General features: G+C 34.0%; 2 protein-coding genes and 1 pseudogene across 2 annotated transcripts; 2 read left to right on the forward strand and 1 right to left on the reverse strand.

Moving 5' to 3' along the window:
* Positions 1–3228: 3228 nt before the first annotated feature.
* On the forward strand, positions 3229–5773 carry LOC139861742 (phosphoenolpyruvate/phosphate translocator 2, chloroplastic-like). The gene is made up of 9 exons (XM_071850238.1): positions 3229–3599; positions 3964–4086; positions 4170–4322; positions 4410–4495; positions 4570–4654; positions 4730–4849; positions 4941–5018; positions 5426–5555; positions 5648–5773. The coding sequence occupies exons 1-9, from the start codon at positions 3234–3236 to the stop codon at positions 5716–5718; spliced, it is 1212 nt and encodes a 403-aa protein (XP_071706339.1). The 5' UTR covers positions 3229–3233; the 3' UTR covers positions 5719–5773.
* A 3562-nt stretch (positions 5774–9335) lies between these two features.
* LOC139862004 (phosphoenolpyruvate/phosphate translocator 2, chloroplastic-like) lies at positions 9336–11895 on the forward strand. Its single transcript, XM_071850543.1, has 9 exons — positions 9336–9795; positions 10265–10387; positions 10475–10627; positions 10721–10806; positions 10913–10997; positions 11084–11203; positions 11297–11374; positions 11462–11591; positions 11674–11895. Exons 1-9 carry the CDS (start codon positions 9400–9402, stop codon positions 11748–11750), a joined length of 1248 nt encoding a protein of 415 aa, XP_071706644.1. The 5' UTR covers positions 9336–9399; the 3' UTR covers positions 11751–11895.
* Positions 11857–14704, reverse strand: LOC139863594 (ATP-dependent RNA helicase-like protein DB10; annotated as a pseudogene).
* Between the last annotated feature and the right edge of the window lie 3154 nt (positions 14705–17858).

The raw sequence follows: 17858 nt of genomic DNA on the forward strand, positions 1-17858 counted from the left end.
TCAAAATATTCTACGAAATTGAGCACCCTGGTAACTAAACTTAACGTATATATAATTTGTACCCTTTGTATAATCATCTTAATAATACACGCAAACCAACGTGTACGCTTCTCAAATAGCATACGTCCGTTAAAAGGCTAGTGCTCTAGCTCGGACGGGGATATCAAGCCCTATGGATCCATATACTACTACTCGCGCCCACCAGTTCTTATAACTGACAGTTACTAGTTACCAAAGCTAAGGGATTTTTGGTTCAAACTCAGTGTAGAATTTAGTATGTACTTGTATCCATTGTGTTTAAAATAAAGTGCATGTATTCTCAGCCCAAAAATATATATTGCAAAAGCAATTAAAAAGGGATCAATGAAACTCACGCATATAAATCTAGTATTTTCAGTATTTATAAACAGTCGCATGTATTCTCAGCCCAAAAATATATTGAGTAAAAGGGATCATATGAAACTCACTGTTTAATATTGATATACAATATTACAGGAAAGCACGTAGACGCATCGGAGATGATAAACACGAGGTTTAATTCACAAAAATACCCCCGATCATTACCCATAATTTCCTTGGTAATAACCCATATTTTCCTTAGCTCTAGCTCGCTCGGAAATTCGTTTTGAAAATTACTTGGACAGCACTCCGTCGTAATATTTTATGTACATTATTATTTTTGTATCGCAAAAATAATAACACTAATAATAAAAATAATAAGATTAATAATAATCTTATTATTAATAATAATAATAATAATAATTTAAATAATTTAAATAATAAGGAGTAAAATTAAATTAAATCACAAGTAAAAATGGTCGAGCTTTTATAGTGTGGCATGATTTCTCCTTCCATGCGATCACATGGTTTCATGTGCATATGGCCATGCGATCGCATGGCCAACTGTCACCAGCCTGGTTCATTTGTTTTTATCTTTGTCGACATAATATAAATATTAATATATAATATATATAATTTATATAATTAATTATATATTATATTAAATTCACGTGCATAGTTGACTTGTAATTTTTGTTCCGATATGTCGTACGTCGTCACTCGACTTATGTCCCGGTTCCGATTTCTCGAACGCATTTTCGTACGCTTAGAAAACTTGCATTTTACATTTCGTGACTCGTACCTTTGTCAAAATATAGTCTTAAATCATCCATAAACTATACCACTGTAGCAAAGTTACTTGAGCAACGTCAATTTTTACTGTAGCAATTCACTGTAGCAAATAGTAATTTTCAAAAACACTGTAGCATTTTGGGTACTGTAGCAATTTAAAAATGTTACTATCGTTTACTAAATAACTTGAAATTATATATATGTATATATCTTTTTAATATACATAAATCAGTTTTTAAATACACATTGGAAGTTATTTATAAATAAATTTTAATAATAAATATTTCAACTTATCATATATATTCAAATAAATATTTAAACCAATAAGTTTAATGTACGGTATCAAATAATTAATACATTGTTACCTTTTCAAGTTATAGTATATATGTATCTATTTACATATAATTGTTCGCGAATCGTCGAAAACAACCGAAGGGTATTTAAATATATAAAAGTAGTTCAAAAATTTTGAGATTCAGTTTTACAGACTTTGCTTATCGTGTCGGAAATGTTAATCATACAAAGATTAAGTTTAAATTTGGTCAGAAATTTTCGGGTCATCATATTTTAAAATATTTATAGATAGATGGACCCTATTTTTTCACATATATATGTTTTAAAAACTAAATGCTACTTGAAAATTTACCTTTACCAATTATTATTATTATTTTATATATTTATTAATATTAATATATTTTTAATTTATTATTATGTACAAGTTTTTTTTCTTTTTTTAATAATATATTTTTAATTTATTAATATTATGTACAATTTACCTTTAATTTATTATTATGTACAAGTGCATGAATGATGGAGTAACAATTAGAGAAAATATTTATTGTCTAGATTTGATGGTCTATTGGATTCACTTTTGCATGTTTGACTAGCATTTTGAAAGATAATCGTGAATACCAATGTAACCTTTTTCAACAGCGAAATTGGACTATTGGAGTCAATGGCGGGCGATCACTAAATAAGTTCTCATCACCCGATCATATATGTTTCACATATTATGGATGTTCCAATGAACAATTATCATATGACAGACTCTGATTTTAATCATCCTTGAGAAGCACTTCCTGAACAATTATTATATGACAGACTCAGACAACGATGTCTATAAAGGGTTTCATAAATAATTACAAAGCAAACTACATTATGAAATCTCCATGTAAGACTCGAATTCGTGAACAATGTAACTAGTTAAAAACAGAATTTTTTTAAAAATAGTTTTATTTATAAGGTTTATTACAATAATAGTTTCTCAAAGTCAAAATTTACGAAAATATGGAAACCGACATTTTAAATGCCGGTTTGCAACTTGTCCCCCAAACCGGCATTTCAAATGCCGGTTTGCCTACGTGGCATTTTTCTAATGTTTTTTTTTTTAGATCTTACAAACTCGTGATACGCTCCTTTTGTTTTGAAAGATTTTAAAGCTCGTTTTGTTTTGAAAAGTTTCAAAACAAAGCTCGATATATTTTGATACAGAGTAATACATATAGTTAACTAAATTTTACGAGTAAAAAACTTTTCAAAACAAAAAAACTATATGTTCTTGAAATATTTTAAAGCTCGTTTTGTTTTGAAAGGGTTTAAAGCTCGTTTTGTTTTGAAAAGTTTTTTACTCGTAAAATTTAGTTAACTATATGTATTACTCGGTATCAAAATATATTGAGCTTTGTATTGAAACCTTTCAAAAACAAAACTAGCTTTAAAACTTTTCAAAACAAAACGAGCTTACGAGTTTGTAAGATCTCAAAAAAAAAAAATAATAAATAAATAAAATAAAATGCCACGTTGGCAAACCGGCATTTGAAATGTCGGTTTGAGGTGACAAGTTGCAAACCGGCATTTGAAATGCCGGTTTTCCTATTTTTGTAAATTTTGACTTTGTAAATACCCTATAAATAAAACTATTTAAAAAAAAAATTCTTAAAAACAACTTTGGGATAATTAATAATCATAATACCAATGTAACAAGTCAAGTAAAATGTGCCACTTTATTAACATTGACATAAATAAAGGATTTAATTTATATTTATATGACATGTAAACTATGCAAAAACCAAAATCTCTCATTCGCTAAAACAAACAAGCACATGGAGAGTTTTGCATTAGCTCTTACAAGCTCCACTTTTAATCCAAAACCTCTTAAACATATCAATCACAAAATCAAACCACTTTTTTCATCAAATCTTTCATTATTAAGCAGTAACAACTATAAAAACACATATTCATACACTCCAGGGCTCTGTTTCTGCACTAACTCAACCTTACATACATCACCCTTCTTGTACCCGAAACGAACTCGCAATGATTTGGAGGTCGTCAGGGCTACAGCTTTCGCTCCTGAAAGCTCCAACGAGTTTGCAAATCCAGCTAAATTTGGCCAAACTACGCAACTCGTTGCCATGTTTGGACTTTGGTACCTGTTAAATATCTACTTCAACATCCTCAACAAACAGGTATATTGGCCTCTCTCATTTGCTAGCTTCTCTTTTTGTTACATACATTTTCTAATCAAGTTTTTTACAAGAGTATCCACTATTAGTATCAAACTTAATTCAACTTTGTAGGTGGCGAACCTATTAAGGGTTAACCGTGGTCGGCCGTCCACCCAAATTTTGTTTTAGTATATCTATGTGTTAAAGTTCGATATTTAGTGTATTTATATGTTAAAAGTCAGACATTTTGCCTCCGTTTACTTGTTTTTTTATAATTTTTAACATTTTACACCCTCTGAATAAAATTCCTGCATTCGCCAAATGTAGCATTATTACCATTTTTATGTTATAAATAAATTGTACAAGTAGTATTTATTTCTTACAGGTTCTCAAGGTTTTTCCATACCCAACGACGCTTACAACGTTCCAATTTGGGTGCGGTACTCTGATGATTTTGTTCATGTGGGCATTTAAACTTCATCCAAGACCAAAAATTTATAAATCACAGGTGAACAGGAAAAACCTTATCTGTTTACCTGTTTTTACTTACTGTTTCCCTTTGCGCGTGTATTTTAAACGCTTCTATCTCAGATCGTGCCTGTCCTAACATTGACGGCGGCACATATGATGGGAAACCTTATGACTAATATAAGTATAGGAAGAGTTGCAGTTTCTTTCACTCACACAATTAAAGCCATGGAGCCGTTTTTCACCGTTCTCTTCTCGACCGTCCTACTTTCGGCAGTCAGTAATTGCTTGTCACTATTTTCGAGATTAAATTCGCATTAATATTTGTTTTTTACGCTCACTTTTAGTATGTTTACCTTTTAGAGACCGACATTATGGGTCGTTTCATCTCTTGTACCAATTGTTGGTGGTGTGGCATTAGCATCTTTCACAGAGGCTTCATTTAACTGGTTCGAAATCAAATTTTATCAGTCCATAAGTTTTAGGATATTTTCAATATAATTTATTATTTGAGCAAATACAGGGTTGGTTTTGGGAGTGCAATGGCTTCAAATGTTAGTAACCAAACACGTAATGTACTTAGCAAAAAGTTTATGGACAGGAAAGAGGTAATTAGTCTGCTATTAATCCATTAATCCATATATAATAAATCGAACGGTTAATTAACAAGCTGACGTGGACAGGAAGCTCTGGACAATATCAATCTCTTCTCCATTATGACAATTATCTCTTTTATCTTCTTGATCCCTTTTGCGTTCTTATTCGAAGGCGTCAAAATCAGTCCAGACTATTTGCAGCTTGCTGTGAGTAAAGTCATACAAAAGTAACATATTTACAACTGCAACATGTCTTTAAAGTGAAAAAAAAAAAAAAAAATTTAACTTTTTTTATTAGGCAAGTCAAGGTGTAAACGTACGGGAGTTATGTGTAAGATCTGTCCTAGCTGGCATCTGCTTCCATAGTTATCAACAGGTGCAGCTCCAACACATTCACAAATTATGAAATAATCTTCATTGTTATTATATGTTCCGGCGTTCTGTAATTTGTGGGTAAAGGAGGTAGAAGGTTTTCCCTGTTCGGACTACCCTGGAGGGCGAGTAATCCGATCTCATACTCTCATGTATGTAGCCCAACATGATTCCTCCATGCCTATATCCAACCCATCCCTGGCCACCACTAAAAATTCGTCCTAGACATGATTCAAACCTGAGACTTCTTGCAAGTAACTCATGGCCCCAATCACTGTTCTGTAATTTGTGATTAATTTCTTTTTTGAACAGCGATAGGGATCACCCGAGTGGGACTAAACAACCCATTGCGATCATCTTCCGTTTCGACTATGTCAATGCAGCGATAATAACCCCTAATTATAATTTCAGGTGTCGTATATGATACTAGGAAAGGTGTCACCGGTGACGCATGCAGTGGGGAACTGTTTAAAACGAGTAGTAGTAATTGTGTCGTCTGTTATCTTTTTCAAAACACCAGTTTCTCCCATTAACTCCCTTGGTAAAACAGATCTTATACTGCGTTTACACTTTGTTACTGGTTTTTACCTTTTTATGATTTTATTGAATGAACTGGTTCGTTTTGAATTACAGGAACTGGTTTGGCCCTCGCTGGCGTCTTTATGTATTCAAGAGTAAAGCGGATAAAGCCGAAGATGGACTAATTCATACTAGCACAAACATTAATTTATACCCTTATTTTATTGTCCTTGATCACCCTTTTTGTTATGTAACAAACAACAGCTTGTACACAATCAATTAATTATTAATTAATCATATATATAAAATGCAAAAAGTAATGCTAAAATTATTAATTAATTATCTTTATACACATTAAACTTACATTGAGATATAATATTCCGTTAAATTCTTTTTAACAATATTACCACATTTATGATATGAAAACGATTATGAATAATATGTATCTGTAATTTTGATGGGACCACATTAGTCATTAAAAAAACGTGTATGGTGCAAGTTTAAAGGTTTGTTTGATTTATTTATTTACAGAGACCGATAATCTATACACTATCAGACTCATTGTATCGGTGCATAGTAAACGGTGTGGGAGGGTGAGGTGGCACCCGCGCCGCCCCCCACTGCCGTATCAAGGCGTTTCCGGGGGGAAAAAATGGGGCGTGGGGCGGTTTCCAACGGGGAAGGCAACGGCATTGTTGGGGAATTCGAGACACGTGGCACTGTTTGGTTGGATACTCTGAAAGTATCCGTTGGCAAATAAAAAAAAAAAAAAAAAAACTTCCTATATTTTTTATCCTATTTATATACCTAATTTTAACTCATTTTACACCAATTCTTTCTTTCAATCTTATTTTTTCTTTTCAAATTAATCACTCTAAACATTATACATTATGGAGAAAACGTTCAAGATGCTCCAATTTTTAATTGATGACGATTCGGATGATGAAAAAATTGTTAACTTTGTTAGTAGTATGGGCGAAGAAGAAGTGGATGGAAAAGCTAGTAGTTCGCGAGTCCCTCGAACTCGAATTTATATTCCAAGGGATCGTGAAAGTGCGGCTGACAGGTTATTCAATGATTATTTTGCGAATTCACCAGTGTATCCGGAAAACAAATTCAAACGACGTTTTCGAATGAGTCGTCAATTATTTCTCCGAATAGTCGAAGGTATATCTAACTTTAATTGTAGTGATATTCCCGAATATTTTATGTATTTTAGAGAACGTCCCGATGCCGATGGTCGTCAAAGTTTGACAATATTACAAAAGTGTACCGCGGCCATACGTCAAATGGCGTATGGAACTACACCTGATATGTTTGACGAATACATAAAAATTGGTGAGAAAACTGCTGCTTTATGTTTAGATTATTTTTGCAAATGCGTATTTCATTTGTTTGCGAGAGAGTATTTGAGAAAGCCAACAGCCGAAGATATTGCTCGGCTTTATAATTTTCACGCACAAAAACATGGTTTACCCGGTATGCTTGGTAGTATTGATTGTATGCACTGGGAGTGGAAGAATTGTCCTGTTGCGTGGCAAGGACAATATACTAGAGGTGATAAAAAGGGACCATCCATTATGCTTGAAGCAGTCGCATCTCAAGATTTGTGGATATGGCATGGATTCTTTGGTATGGCAGGTGCAAACAACGACATTAATGTTTTAAATGCCTCACCGTTGTTCAACAGTATAAAGGACGGTACCGCTCCTCCTTCACCATTTTGATGTAAATGGGCATCACTACGATAGAGGGTATTACCTAGGTGATGGTATATACTCTGATTGGGCTATGTTGGTCAAAGCACCCCATTCTCCTATTGACGAACCGCGAAAATTTTTTTAACGGTTTCAAGAAAGTGCCAGAAAAGATATTGAGCGTTCATTTGGAGTATTACAGGGTAGATTTGCAATGTTAAAAACTTCGGCAAGATCTTTGGACTTCAACAAAATTAGAAGACATGTGTATGCATGTCTCGTATTACATAACATGATTCAAGAAAATAACGGATTTGTTATAGGTAGGAGAGAAAAAAGAATGATAGAAAGGAACCCACCACGACGGTTACAAAGGGATTTGAGGGATCGAGATGCAAGGGTTAAGGAAATAAGAGATAGGCAAGTTCACAGAAAGTTAGAAGCAGATTTAACCGAGCACGTTTGGAACTTATCCCCTTACTTTCGTACTGCTAATGATGAGTAGTTTCGTTTAGTGAATTTATAATTATGTAATGTTTCGTTTAAGTAAGTTCAGTTATTGTATGTTATGATTAATGAATTTATAATTATGTAATGAATTGTTTTCTATTTTAAAGATATAGCCGTTTATTTCAATATTACTTAAACGTTTACATTATTTCTAAAAAAAAAAAAACAACAACAACATAATATCCTAACGGCTATTTTCTGCGAACACATTCATCAATCTTCGAATTCACGTGGATCGTGTTGCTGAAACCCTGGAGATTCAGGAGCAGCTTCATCTTCACTTACAGAAATGGCGTAACTTTCATCAATCCATTCGGTGTAAAGGTTAATTGGTTGGTTACGTAACAAGGCTCGCCCAATCGCACCAAACCAATCGTGATCTTCTTCTAGTAGCGAGGCACGAGCGTTGGGTTTTTTGAAAAAACCAGATTTGTTTAGTGGGGTAGATTATGTCTCGCTGTAGCAACTCAAGCAAACACATATAACTTGGAAACTTACGAACATCCATATAATAATCTCGTGTTTCACACTCGGTATAATTCCTCATTTCGCTATCAAATTCACCTCCGTAGTGAACTTTAACAACAACATTCAACGGGCTCATTTCGAAGTGTGTGTGTTTATGATTTGAGAGTTTTAGAAGATATGAAGTGTGTGTGTTATGATTTGAGAGATGAGGTTGTATATATAGGGGAGGAAGTGGAGGAATCTAGCTGTTAGAAAAAAAAAAAAAAAACAGTTCAAAATATAGCCGTTGTAATTAAAATATACTTTTAAAATATTAATTAAATACAAAAAATAATATAAAATAATTAAATAAAACACAAAAATTAAAAATTAAATGCCACATCAGCATTCCACGAACCCACCCACACCACCACTACTCCACACAACTAACCCACACGTCCTAGTCATCAAAAAGTACAAAAAGCAACTCACGCCCCCAACCACACCCCCAACCACTACAAATAGTCTCATATCTAGCCATACACCATCAAACATGTTTTAAAATAGAGTTAACAATATAAATAAACTATATACATTTATTTTGTCACGATGTACTATATACTTTCAAAAAGTGTTTAAATGTAGACTATTGGTGACCCGTTACGAACCGATAAACTTAATTATTTAACATTTTTTTTTTTGCATTTTATATAACTACAAATAAGTCATATACTTTCAGTTTTTTTCGATTTGACTATATAAAAAGTGATTTGTTCCGATGTATTACCATCGCCATTCTCCATAAAGATACCACGTCATCGTTGAGTTTTTTTATCCGGTTAACAAGTTTTGTCCGTTTATATTAGTACACTTTTTGAAAATATATAGCTTATACTGGTATTTTTTTAGTTATATAGCCTAAATTAAGACAAAAGTGAAAGTATCAATGTTTTAAAAGCATTACTTGATGATGTATGAATTAAGAATATGATGGTGTCCGGTAACTAGAAATAAATACGCAGTTATGTATCACTCATATATATATTTTATTTTTCAACTAATACTATAACTAGTCCATTTCAATGTCCCTACCTTCCTAACATATAAGTTATTGGATTTTTATGAGCATGCAAACTATGCCACAATTAAAATCTCTGAATCAAGCCCACAAATACATGATCAAAATCCCTCATTTTCTTCCACAAACAAGCAATGGAGAGTTATGCATTAGCTCTTTCAAACTCAAATCTTAATCCGAAACCTCTAAACCACAACAATCGAAATTCCGTACCTAAAATCATACCACTTTCACAATGTTACTGTTCACCTTTCTCATCAATCCATTTATCGAACAGTAACATCTGTAGAAGCTCGTATTCAGATACTCCAGGGACCTATATTCGCGCTCACTCGATCTTTAATTACTCTCCATTCTTGTACCTGAAACCAAGTCACAATGATTTGGAAGTCGTCAGGGCTGCTGCTTCTACGCCTGAAAGTTCCAACGAGTCTACGAATCCGGCTAAAGTTGGCCGGACTCTGCAACTGGCAGTTATGTTTGGAGTTTGGTACCTACTGAACATCTACTTCAATATTTTCAATAAGCAGGTTTTGTGCATCTCTCATTCACTATTTATTTTTATTTTTTTTGTTATAAGCATCAGTAGTTTTCAACAGGATCATGTGTTTCAACCTGAGAGTGCACTACTATTATATGGGATAGCTTGTAGTTTGGCTGTTCTAAAATAATTAGAAAAAAAGAACATTCTAGTTGCCTAATTTGCCTAATATGTAAATGGATTAATCTAACAAGAGCCTATAAGTTTGTCGTTAAGGTGCATTAATGTGTTGCAATGTTGCATACCGGTAAATGTTGACTTTTTAAATGGCCATTATTAAAAAACACAAGTCTTTTTGCACCTTTATGACAACTCTGGCTATGATTAGAAAAATCCTATGTAAATAAATAAAATTTAAACACAGACACACACACACAAAGATGAAGTTCAAAATACATATCATATGACTAAAGGAGAAAGAGATATAGCTATGAACAGATTTATTGCATGTTTTGCAGGTTCTCAAGGTATTTCCGTACCCAACAACAGTTACAACGTTTCAATTTGGGTGTGGTACTTTGATGATTTTGATTATGTGGGCGCTTAAACTTCATCCAAGACCAAAGATTTATAAATCACAGGTGTTTATATATACTACTATAGTTGATGGCATTATAATCGTTTCGATGATTCCATCGGTACCTAACGTTTCAATGCTTGTATGTCAGATCGTACCAATTCTGATGTTATCAGTGACACACACAATGGGCAACCTTTTAACGAATATAAGTCTGGGAAAAGTTGCAGTTTCATTCACTCACACAATTAAAGCAATGGAGCCTTTTTTCACCGTTCTCTTCTCGGTTCTGCTACTTTCTGAGGTCAGTATCGTCAATTTACAACTACAACGAATACATTCATCAAGATTCATATATAAATATTTGTTCTCACTTGTGATATATATATATCAATAGAGACCGACATTATGGGTCGTTTCATCTCTAGTGCCTATTGTTGGTGGTGTTGCATTGGCATCTTTCACAGAAGCTTCGTTTAACTGGTCTGAATTCGAACTTTTTGAGTCCATAAATTCAAAAAAAAAAAAAAAAAAAAAACGAGTCCACAATCGTACCTGACTGTGTTATGTATACTATGAACAAATACAGGATCGGTTTTGGCAGTGCAATGGCATCCAATTTTACCAACCAATCGCGTAATGTACTTAGCAAAAAGTTTATGGTCAGAAAAGAGGTAATTACTCATTCACCAATATTCATAAGTTTTTGTATAATTACTTATTTATCAAGGGTAAAACTGTAAAATCAAACCTTTGACAGGAAGCTTTGGACAATATCAATCTCTTCTCTATGATGACAATTATCTCTTTTATCCTCTTGATCCCTTTTGCATTCTTATTCGAAGGCTTTAAGTTTAGTCCAGACAATCTGCAGTTTGCTGTGAGTCTAGTCATACAAAAGTTACTAATTCACTACTATATCTTAAACTGCTATGTGTCTTATCAAGAGGTTCTTTTAACCCTTTTTCGTTAGGCGAGTCAAGGTGTAAATGTACGAGAGCTATGTGTAAGATCTGTCCTAGCTGGCATCTGCTTCCATAGTTATCAACAGGTACATAAGGTTTTAGTAACGTCATCACAAAACTTACATTGATATATAATATGTCGGAATTTTATACATTGTGTTTTGGCGTGACAGGTTTCGTATATGATACTAGGAATGGTGTCACCCGTGACACATGCAGTGGGGAACTGTGTGAAGAGAGTTGTAGTCATTGTGTCGTCTGTTATTTTCTTCCAAACGCCAGTTTCTCCCATCAACTCACTTGGTAAAAATAGTTTTTATAACGCGTTTATACAATTTGTTACAAGAATATAATTTTATATAAAGCTGGGTCGTTCCACTTTCAGGAACTGGTTTGGCACTTGCTGGAGTATTTCTGTATTCAAGAGCGAAGCAGATAAAGCCAAAGCCGAAGACTGTTTGAATCCTACAAGCAACATATAATCAAGCAAATATACATTTAATATTTCCCTTGTTCTTCTTGTATTTTAATCACATTTTTTGTTTTGTAAAATAAACAGTAACTTGTACACAATAAAGTATATAAATGCAAAAGATTTGAAAGAGAAGACCTTAGCATTGCATATATCCAAGTATCCAGCTACAATAGCGTACTAACTAATAAACTTTACACACGCGTCATCCAAAGTAACTAATGCACAACCCTTCCTATGTTAGAAGTAGCTCCCAAGACAATATTTGGGTGGTGTGATATTTCCACCACACTTTTTGATAAAGCCACCACACATGCATTAATGAGTTGTATAGTACAACTCCTTAATGCATGTGTGTGGTGGATTTATCAAAACGGGTCGTGGATTTGTCATTACCCAAAATATATAGCTAGCCTGGACACATCTAAGTGAGTAATCATACTACTGTATTATGTTACGGATGGGCCCCAGGATTGCTCCATCATTGCCTGGGCTCCGGCTACAGTTACGGTCTGCACCCCATCCGGAACCACCATTGTTGGGCGGGCTTCTACCCCGTCCACTTGACATGCTATCATGGAAGCTCTTAGCCTGATACCCACCACCTGAATCTTGGTCACTGCAATCATGTTATAATTATTATCAGTCACTGCAATCAAGATTAGTTGGTGTTGGAGAACTCGGAATTACTCTGCGAGTACTCGAAGTTTGCAACTCGGGAGTACTCGGTGTCTGTCAAACTTGGTCAAACTCGGTCAAAACTCGGGATACTCGGAAAATCAGCCAAAACTCGGGATTAATCGGAAAATCAGTCAAAATCGGTCAAAGTCAAACTTGGTCATTATCCGAGTATTCACTGAGTTGCCAACTACTCCCCAAAAAATCCCGACAGAGTACTCCCCGAGCAGCGATTTTTGCAACCTTGGATTTAACTAATCAAGATTTTTAATGTTTTCTTATAGAAAAAATACCTGCCACGGCCGCCAAAGCTACTACCTCTTCCACCATAACTAGAACCACCACCAGCAGAGCTCCACCGACTTTTACATCCAGCCCTAGAGCAGCAACATCAGTTGCTACAAGCACTGGACAACTGCCAGAGCGAAACTGACTCAGCACGGGATCTCTTTCGCCCTGAGATTCGTCTCCATGAATAGCAGCAGCACCAAATTGGCGGGTCAAATTTCGAGCCAGCTGGTCACACATCTTTTTAGTTGAACAAAAGATAATTATCTTAGATCCTGGTGTTTGAGATCTTATTATCTCCTCCAGGTCTTCGGTGTTTCTCAATGTAAGTCAAAACCTCAACATGTTGCAACGTAAATCAAAACCACCAAATGTATTTTTATTCATCAAGAAAGAAACATTATATATGGGTATCGGTTTGATAACTTGCTGGAACAAAAAAAGGTTATAAATTTGTGAAAAACATTCATGGGTCTTAACCCACAACTTAAAATATATCAACCCCTATAAGAGCATACCCGTGTAATGGCTTTATTGGCAACAAGCTCATTAATATTGCAAATGTTGACTTCGACTGGATTAACCAGTAAATCGACTGCAATTTTGCGGACCTCTTTTGGCCATGTAGCTGTGTACATAAGAGTCTGGCGATGAGCTAGAACCGCATTAAGTATTTTCCTTATTTGAGGTTCAAATCCCATATCCAACATTCGGTCCGCCTCATTTAAGACCAAATAAGTAACCTCACTAAGGCTGACCTTTTCCATTTCAAGAATATCATTCAAACAACCAGGAGTAGCAACCACAATGTCTGTGCCACTGGCCAGTTTGAGGACCCTTTGGTGCTTCACCATACAAGAAAACAGTCAAAAAAATTAAACTAACAAAAACGTAATTCATTTGAAGCATTCATGCAAATAATATATACCGTGCAAGATATATTAATAGCTTTTCCAAATTTGCGGGCTTCATCTTGAATCTGTGTAGCCAATTCTCTTGTAGGAGACAAAACCAACACAGTTGGACTCAATTGAGGGTTCTTTCGGGTCCGCTTAAGATGAATGAATCCCGGAATTAAGTAACCCAAAGTCTTTCCAGAACCCGTTTTGGCAAAGACTACTATGTCGCGGCTTGGAAGAGCAATCGGCCATGATTGCGCTTGAATTGGAGTGGGGGCAGAAAAGCCAGCTTTGAGTACCTGTAAATTCAACGGTATCATCTTAAAAACATCCGACTCGGTTTCTTTTGGGGACCCACAGGAGGCCTCTTCTTCAGCCAGACCAAGGGGCAAACTGAATCATAAAATGAAATGTTAAGCCCATCTTTAACCCTTCGAGGCGTGTTGGCGTGTTGTTGGGTGGGAGTGGGGTGCTTGATGGGCGTGCTGGTAAACAGGTAGATAATGGGTGGCGTGTTGCTGGGTAGGGGTGAGGTATTTTTTAAGTCTTTTCATTTTTCTTTCATTTTTCACCAATTAAAACTGGACACATCATCAAATCAGTTGAAACACGCTTCAATTTGCTCCGTGTTGAGTTCCAGCACGCCACCATTCCAACGAATAGCAAATGAAAGATGTAAGACCGACATGCATAACTAATCCTAAAAAAAAAAAAAAAAAAAGTTGAACACAAACATCATAACCTATAGTTTCATAAGAGATATCTGATCCACCATTGCCACTTCTTTCATGTCTAACATCCTCACCAATAACACCATCATCACGGCTTTGTTCAGAACAAACATCTGAATTTAGTGCAGCTGAGGACCGGTTTTGTGGTGGATCAAGATCCATAAGACCCGAGGGCCTCTAACATTGAGTAACATTAGTCTTTGGATTCCAAAAGTAAAGATACCCTGTTTTCCCATCAACCAGACCCCACCATGGTTTAGGTAGACTCGGATCCTCTGGTGTGTAACGAGGACCTGCAGGGGTTACAGCAGCCGTATCAGCAAACCAATCTAAAGTATGTTTCACCGCTTAAACAGTATAGACACAACTTTGCCATTAAACGTCATTATAGATAACAAAATTAATCGCGCTTTTGCAGTAAACAAAAGCAAGCTAGCAGCCGAGCTGAACACACATTGTCTAAAGACTAAAACACAGCCACAAACAAGCTACATAGCAGATCATACTTCAGATATAAAACCCCTAAAAAAGACCTTCCACAGCTAAATCACTTGCCTTGTATAAACCTAAAACCTCCAATCAGTGATCAAAATATCATGAACATACGCAACCAAAATTAACTTCCCACACATTGCATATACAATCAGCTCAAAATACAACAAAAGCAACAGTAATTACTAATCTGACATTCAACATAAACCTTTTTACTTTACATATAATCTTCAAACCATAACTAACAAGGAGCAAAAACTCTGCGTTGATGAAATAAACCCTTAATAAAAAGGCATCATTTCGAGATACAAACATCTAGGCTATTATCGACGAGCTAAAATATGGCCACTACAACAAAACGCAACCCGAAACCCTAATTTGAACAGTAAAATCGAAAAATGAACAAAAGGATAACTAAAGGGTGATGATTCGTACCCACCAAATTTTAGCCCTACACCACTAGTTGTGCTTTAAAGCACTGTACTGTACAACTGTCTGATGCACATTTAGTGGTGTATGGCTAAAAATGGTGGTGTACGAATCAGCTCACATACCTAAAGGCATGTCGACTGAAATTGTTAAAGCAGGTATTAACGATTATTAGGTCAAATAACGGAGAAAAAAGCATAAAGAATTATGGAATTTGATATATTTAAATGTTGTTTTACTCTGTCGATATGGATGTCAGTACATGTCAAACATAGAGGGAAGCGGTTTTCCAATTATATGACATACGTTGGGAATAACAATTATGAAAATGTATTAAGCCTAGTTTCTTAACCGTAAAGACATTGATCGGATACAAATATAGAAAGATAATTAATACGAGTAATTTTCTTGTTTGTTTAATACTTTAGTTATTTTATTGTATCAATGTTTTTTTTTTCATAACCCTCTAATTCCTAAATCTGTTACTGTTTCCGTAAGCTCTATGAAGGACTTGGGGACAATGGTACTATAATGGTGTTTTTTTTTTAACTAAAAACGATTTATCCAACCTCACTCTACTATACGTAGTTCATCAGAATTATTCACGGTTGTTTTCAAGCTTTTGTGTGTCAACACAAGATTTGAAAATGAGACCTGTTGCAAATATGTGAGGACCTCAACCATCGGACTACATGGTTTTTCTTGTGTGGGTTACTCGGAAGGCCGAATAATCCAACTCCAACTCTACTAAACTCTACTGTGTGATGACCCGGGAATTTCCGACCAAATTTAAACTTATTCTTTATATAGTTCTGACACGATAAGCAAAGTCTATTTAATTGAGTCTCAAAAATTTTGAACTAATTCATATATTCATTTGACTTTCGACTGCTCTCGACGATTCACGAACAGTTATGTGTAAATATATATATATCGGAATGTTATTAAGAATTAGTACATTGTAAATTACTAAATGTAATTACAAGTAAAATATATAGTTGTTATAAAAATAATATTGTTATTTCTTTCAATACTAATATCACTACTAGTAGTATTAGATATGAAATTTGTGATATATAAAGTGATACATTATTTTTACTAGGATTATTATCAATAACTAGTACTATAAATATCATTAATAATCTTATTACTGGCAATGTCACTAAAATTATTATTATACTGGTATATTATTAATACTTTTATCATAATACTTATTATTATTATTACTATTATTATTCATATCTTTATAACATTATCAATTATTATTATTAGTATCTTTAGCAATATTATTACTAGTGTTAATATAAATATTATTAATCAGTATTTTTATAATTACTAAAATATTTATTAATTATCAATGTTAATTATATAACTTATAAAAAAAAAAGGCACGCATTTGATATGCAAATCTATGGATTGTGATTAATTTTTGGAATTGTCGGGATTAGTTACAAGTCTTTTTCATTCACAATTTAAATATGAAATCATTAGCCATATACTGATTACTGCAAATATCGTTAAAAAAAAAAATACTGAAGAGTGCTCGTTCTTCCTCTGCTCGTGAACCCCATTTCACAAAACTTTAATTTCAAATGAACTAACAAAATCTAGAAATGCAGAGTGGTTAGGAATGATCCAAGTAATCTAACTATAAGTTTTCATGCTCCAATCCTTTCTATTTACTTCGAATTTTAAAGTCAAAGCTTAAATTCAAAAAGTCAAAGGTTTTGTTCATTAGGAAATTTAAGTTCTAGTTGAAGTTTTTGGATCAATTAACGATTCATATAGTTTCTAGGAAGTATTTACTATGTAATTCATGTTATAATTTTAGTCTAAAACATTTCAAATTTCTTAATCAATAATCGAGTTTGTGTTCTTGAACTAAGAAAAATCAATTGCTCAGTTTTGAATAAATTTTCAAATTCTAAAAATACAAATGTGTTAGGAATCTCTTAGTGAATCTTTCTGAAAAGTTTCAGCTTTTAATTCCTCAAAGCGATTTCGAATTTAGGAGTCAAACTTTTAAAAATTAAAAGTCAAAATTTGTTCTAAGTTCAAATTAAAAAGTTTTGGGGATGAATCGATTTACATGTTTGATTTCAATAGTTCCTATTAATAATTTAGGAACTAATTCATATTATGACCATATACGTTTACTTAATAAAAATCAATAATGCAAATATTATTTTTTTGTGACAGTCACGAACAACAGCGATATTATCTTCATTTTTTTATTTTATTTTTTTCGTTTTCTAAAGTAATACATGTAACCAATGTTAACTGTTATAATTAATTGTAGTTTAAAAAAAATGGATATGATGATTGGAAACTAGCCTCTGGTCGATTAAAAATTTTATGAAGAAGAAGAGCAGTGATTTCGGGTTATATAATTTAATTGTTAGAATAATTCAGAGAAGTAAGGAGCAGCAGAATGGTTTATGAGGGTGTCAGAGTAGCGAGTGGTCGCGGGTTCAATCCTCGTCCATGTCATTTTTCTTTTTTTGAATAAGAAGAGTGAAAGAAACAGACTAATAAGGAGTTAAAAATAAATGATATGGGAGTTTAACCAGAGAAACGAATT

The sequence above is a fragment of the Rutidosis leptorrhynchoides genome, chromosome 8 (assembly GCF_046630445.1).
Source record: "Rutidosis leptorrhynchoides isolate AG116_Rl617_1_P2 chromosome 8, CSIRO_AGI_Rlap_v1, whole genome shotgun sequence".
NCBI lineage: Eukaryota > Viridiplantae > Streptophyta > Magnoliopsida > Asterales > Asteraceae > Rutidosis > Rutidosis leptorrhynchoides.

Coding starts and splice junctions, on each gene's coding strand:
- LOC139861742 (XM_071850238.1), top strand. CDS start 3,234: ATGGAGAGTTTTGCATTAGCTCTTACAAGCTCCACTTTTAATCCAAAA. Junction 3,600..3,963: donor TCAACATCCTCAACAAACAG/GTATATTGGCCT, acceptor TATTTCTTACAG/GTTCTCAAGGTTTTTCCATA. Junction 5,019..5,425: donor GCTTCCATAGTTATCAACAG/GTGCAGCTCCAA, acceptor TTATAATTTCAG/GTGTCGTATATGATACTAGG.
- LOC139862004 (XM_071850543.1), top strand. CDS start 9,400: ATGGAGAGTTATGCATTAGCTCTTTCAAACTCAAATCTTAATCCGAAA. Junction 10,807..10,912: donor ACAGAAGCTTCGTTTAACTG/GTCTGAATTCGA, acceptor GAACAAATACAG/GATCGGTTTTGGCAGTGCAA. Junction 11,592..11,673: donor TTCTCCCATCAACTCACTTG/GTAAAAATAGTT, acceptor TTCCACTTTCAG/GAACTGGTTTGGCACTTGCT.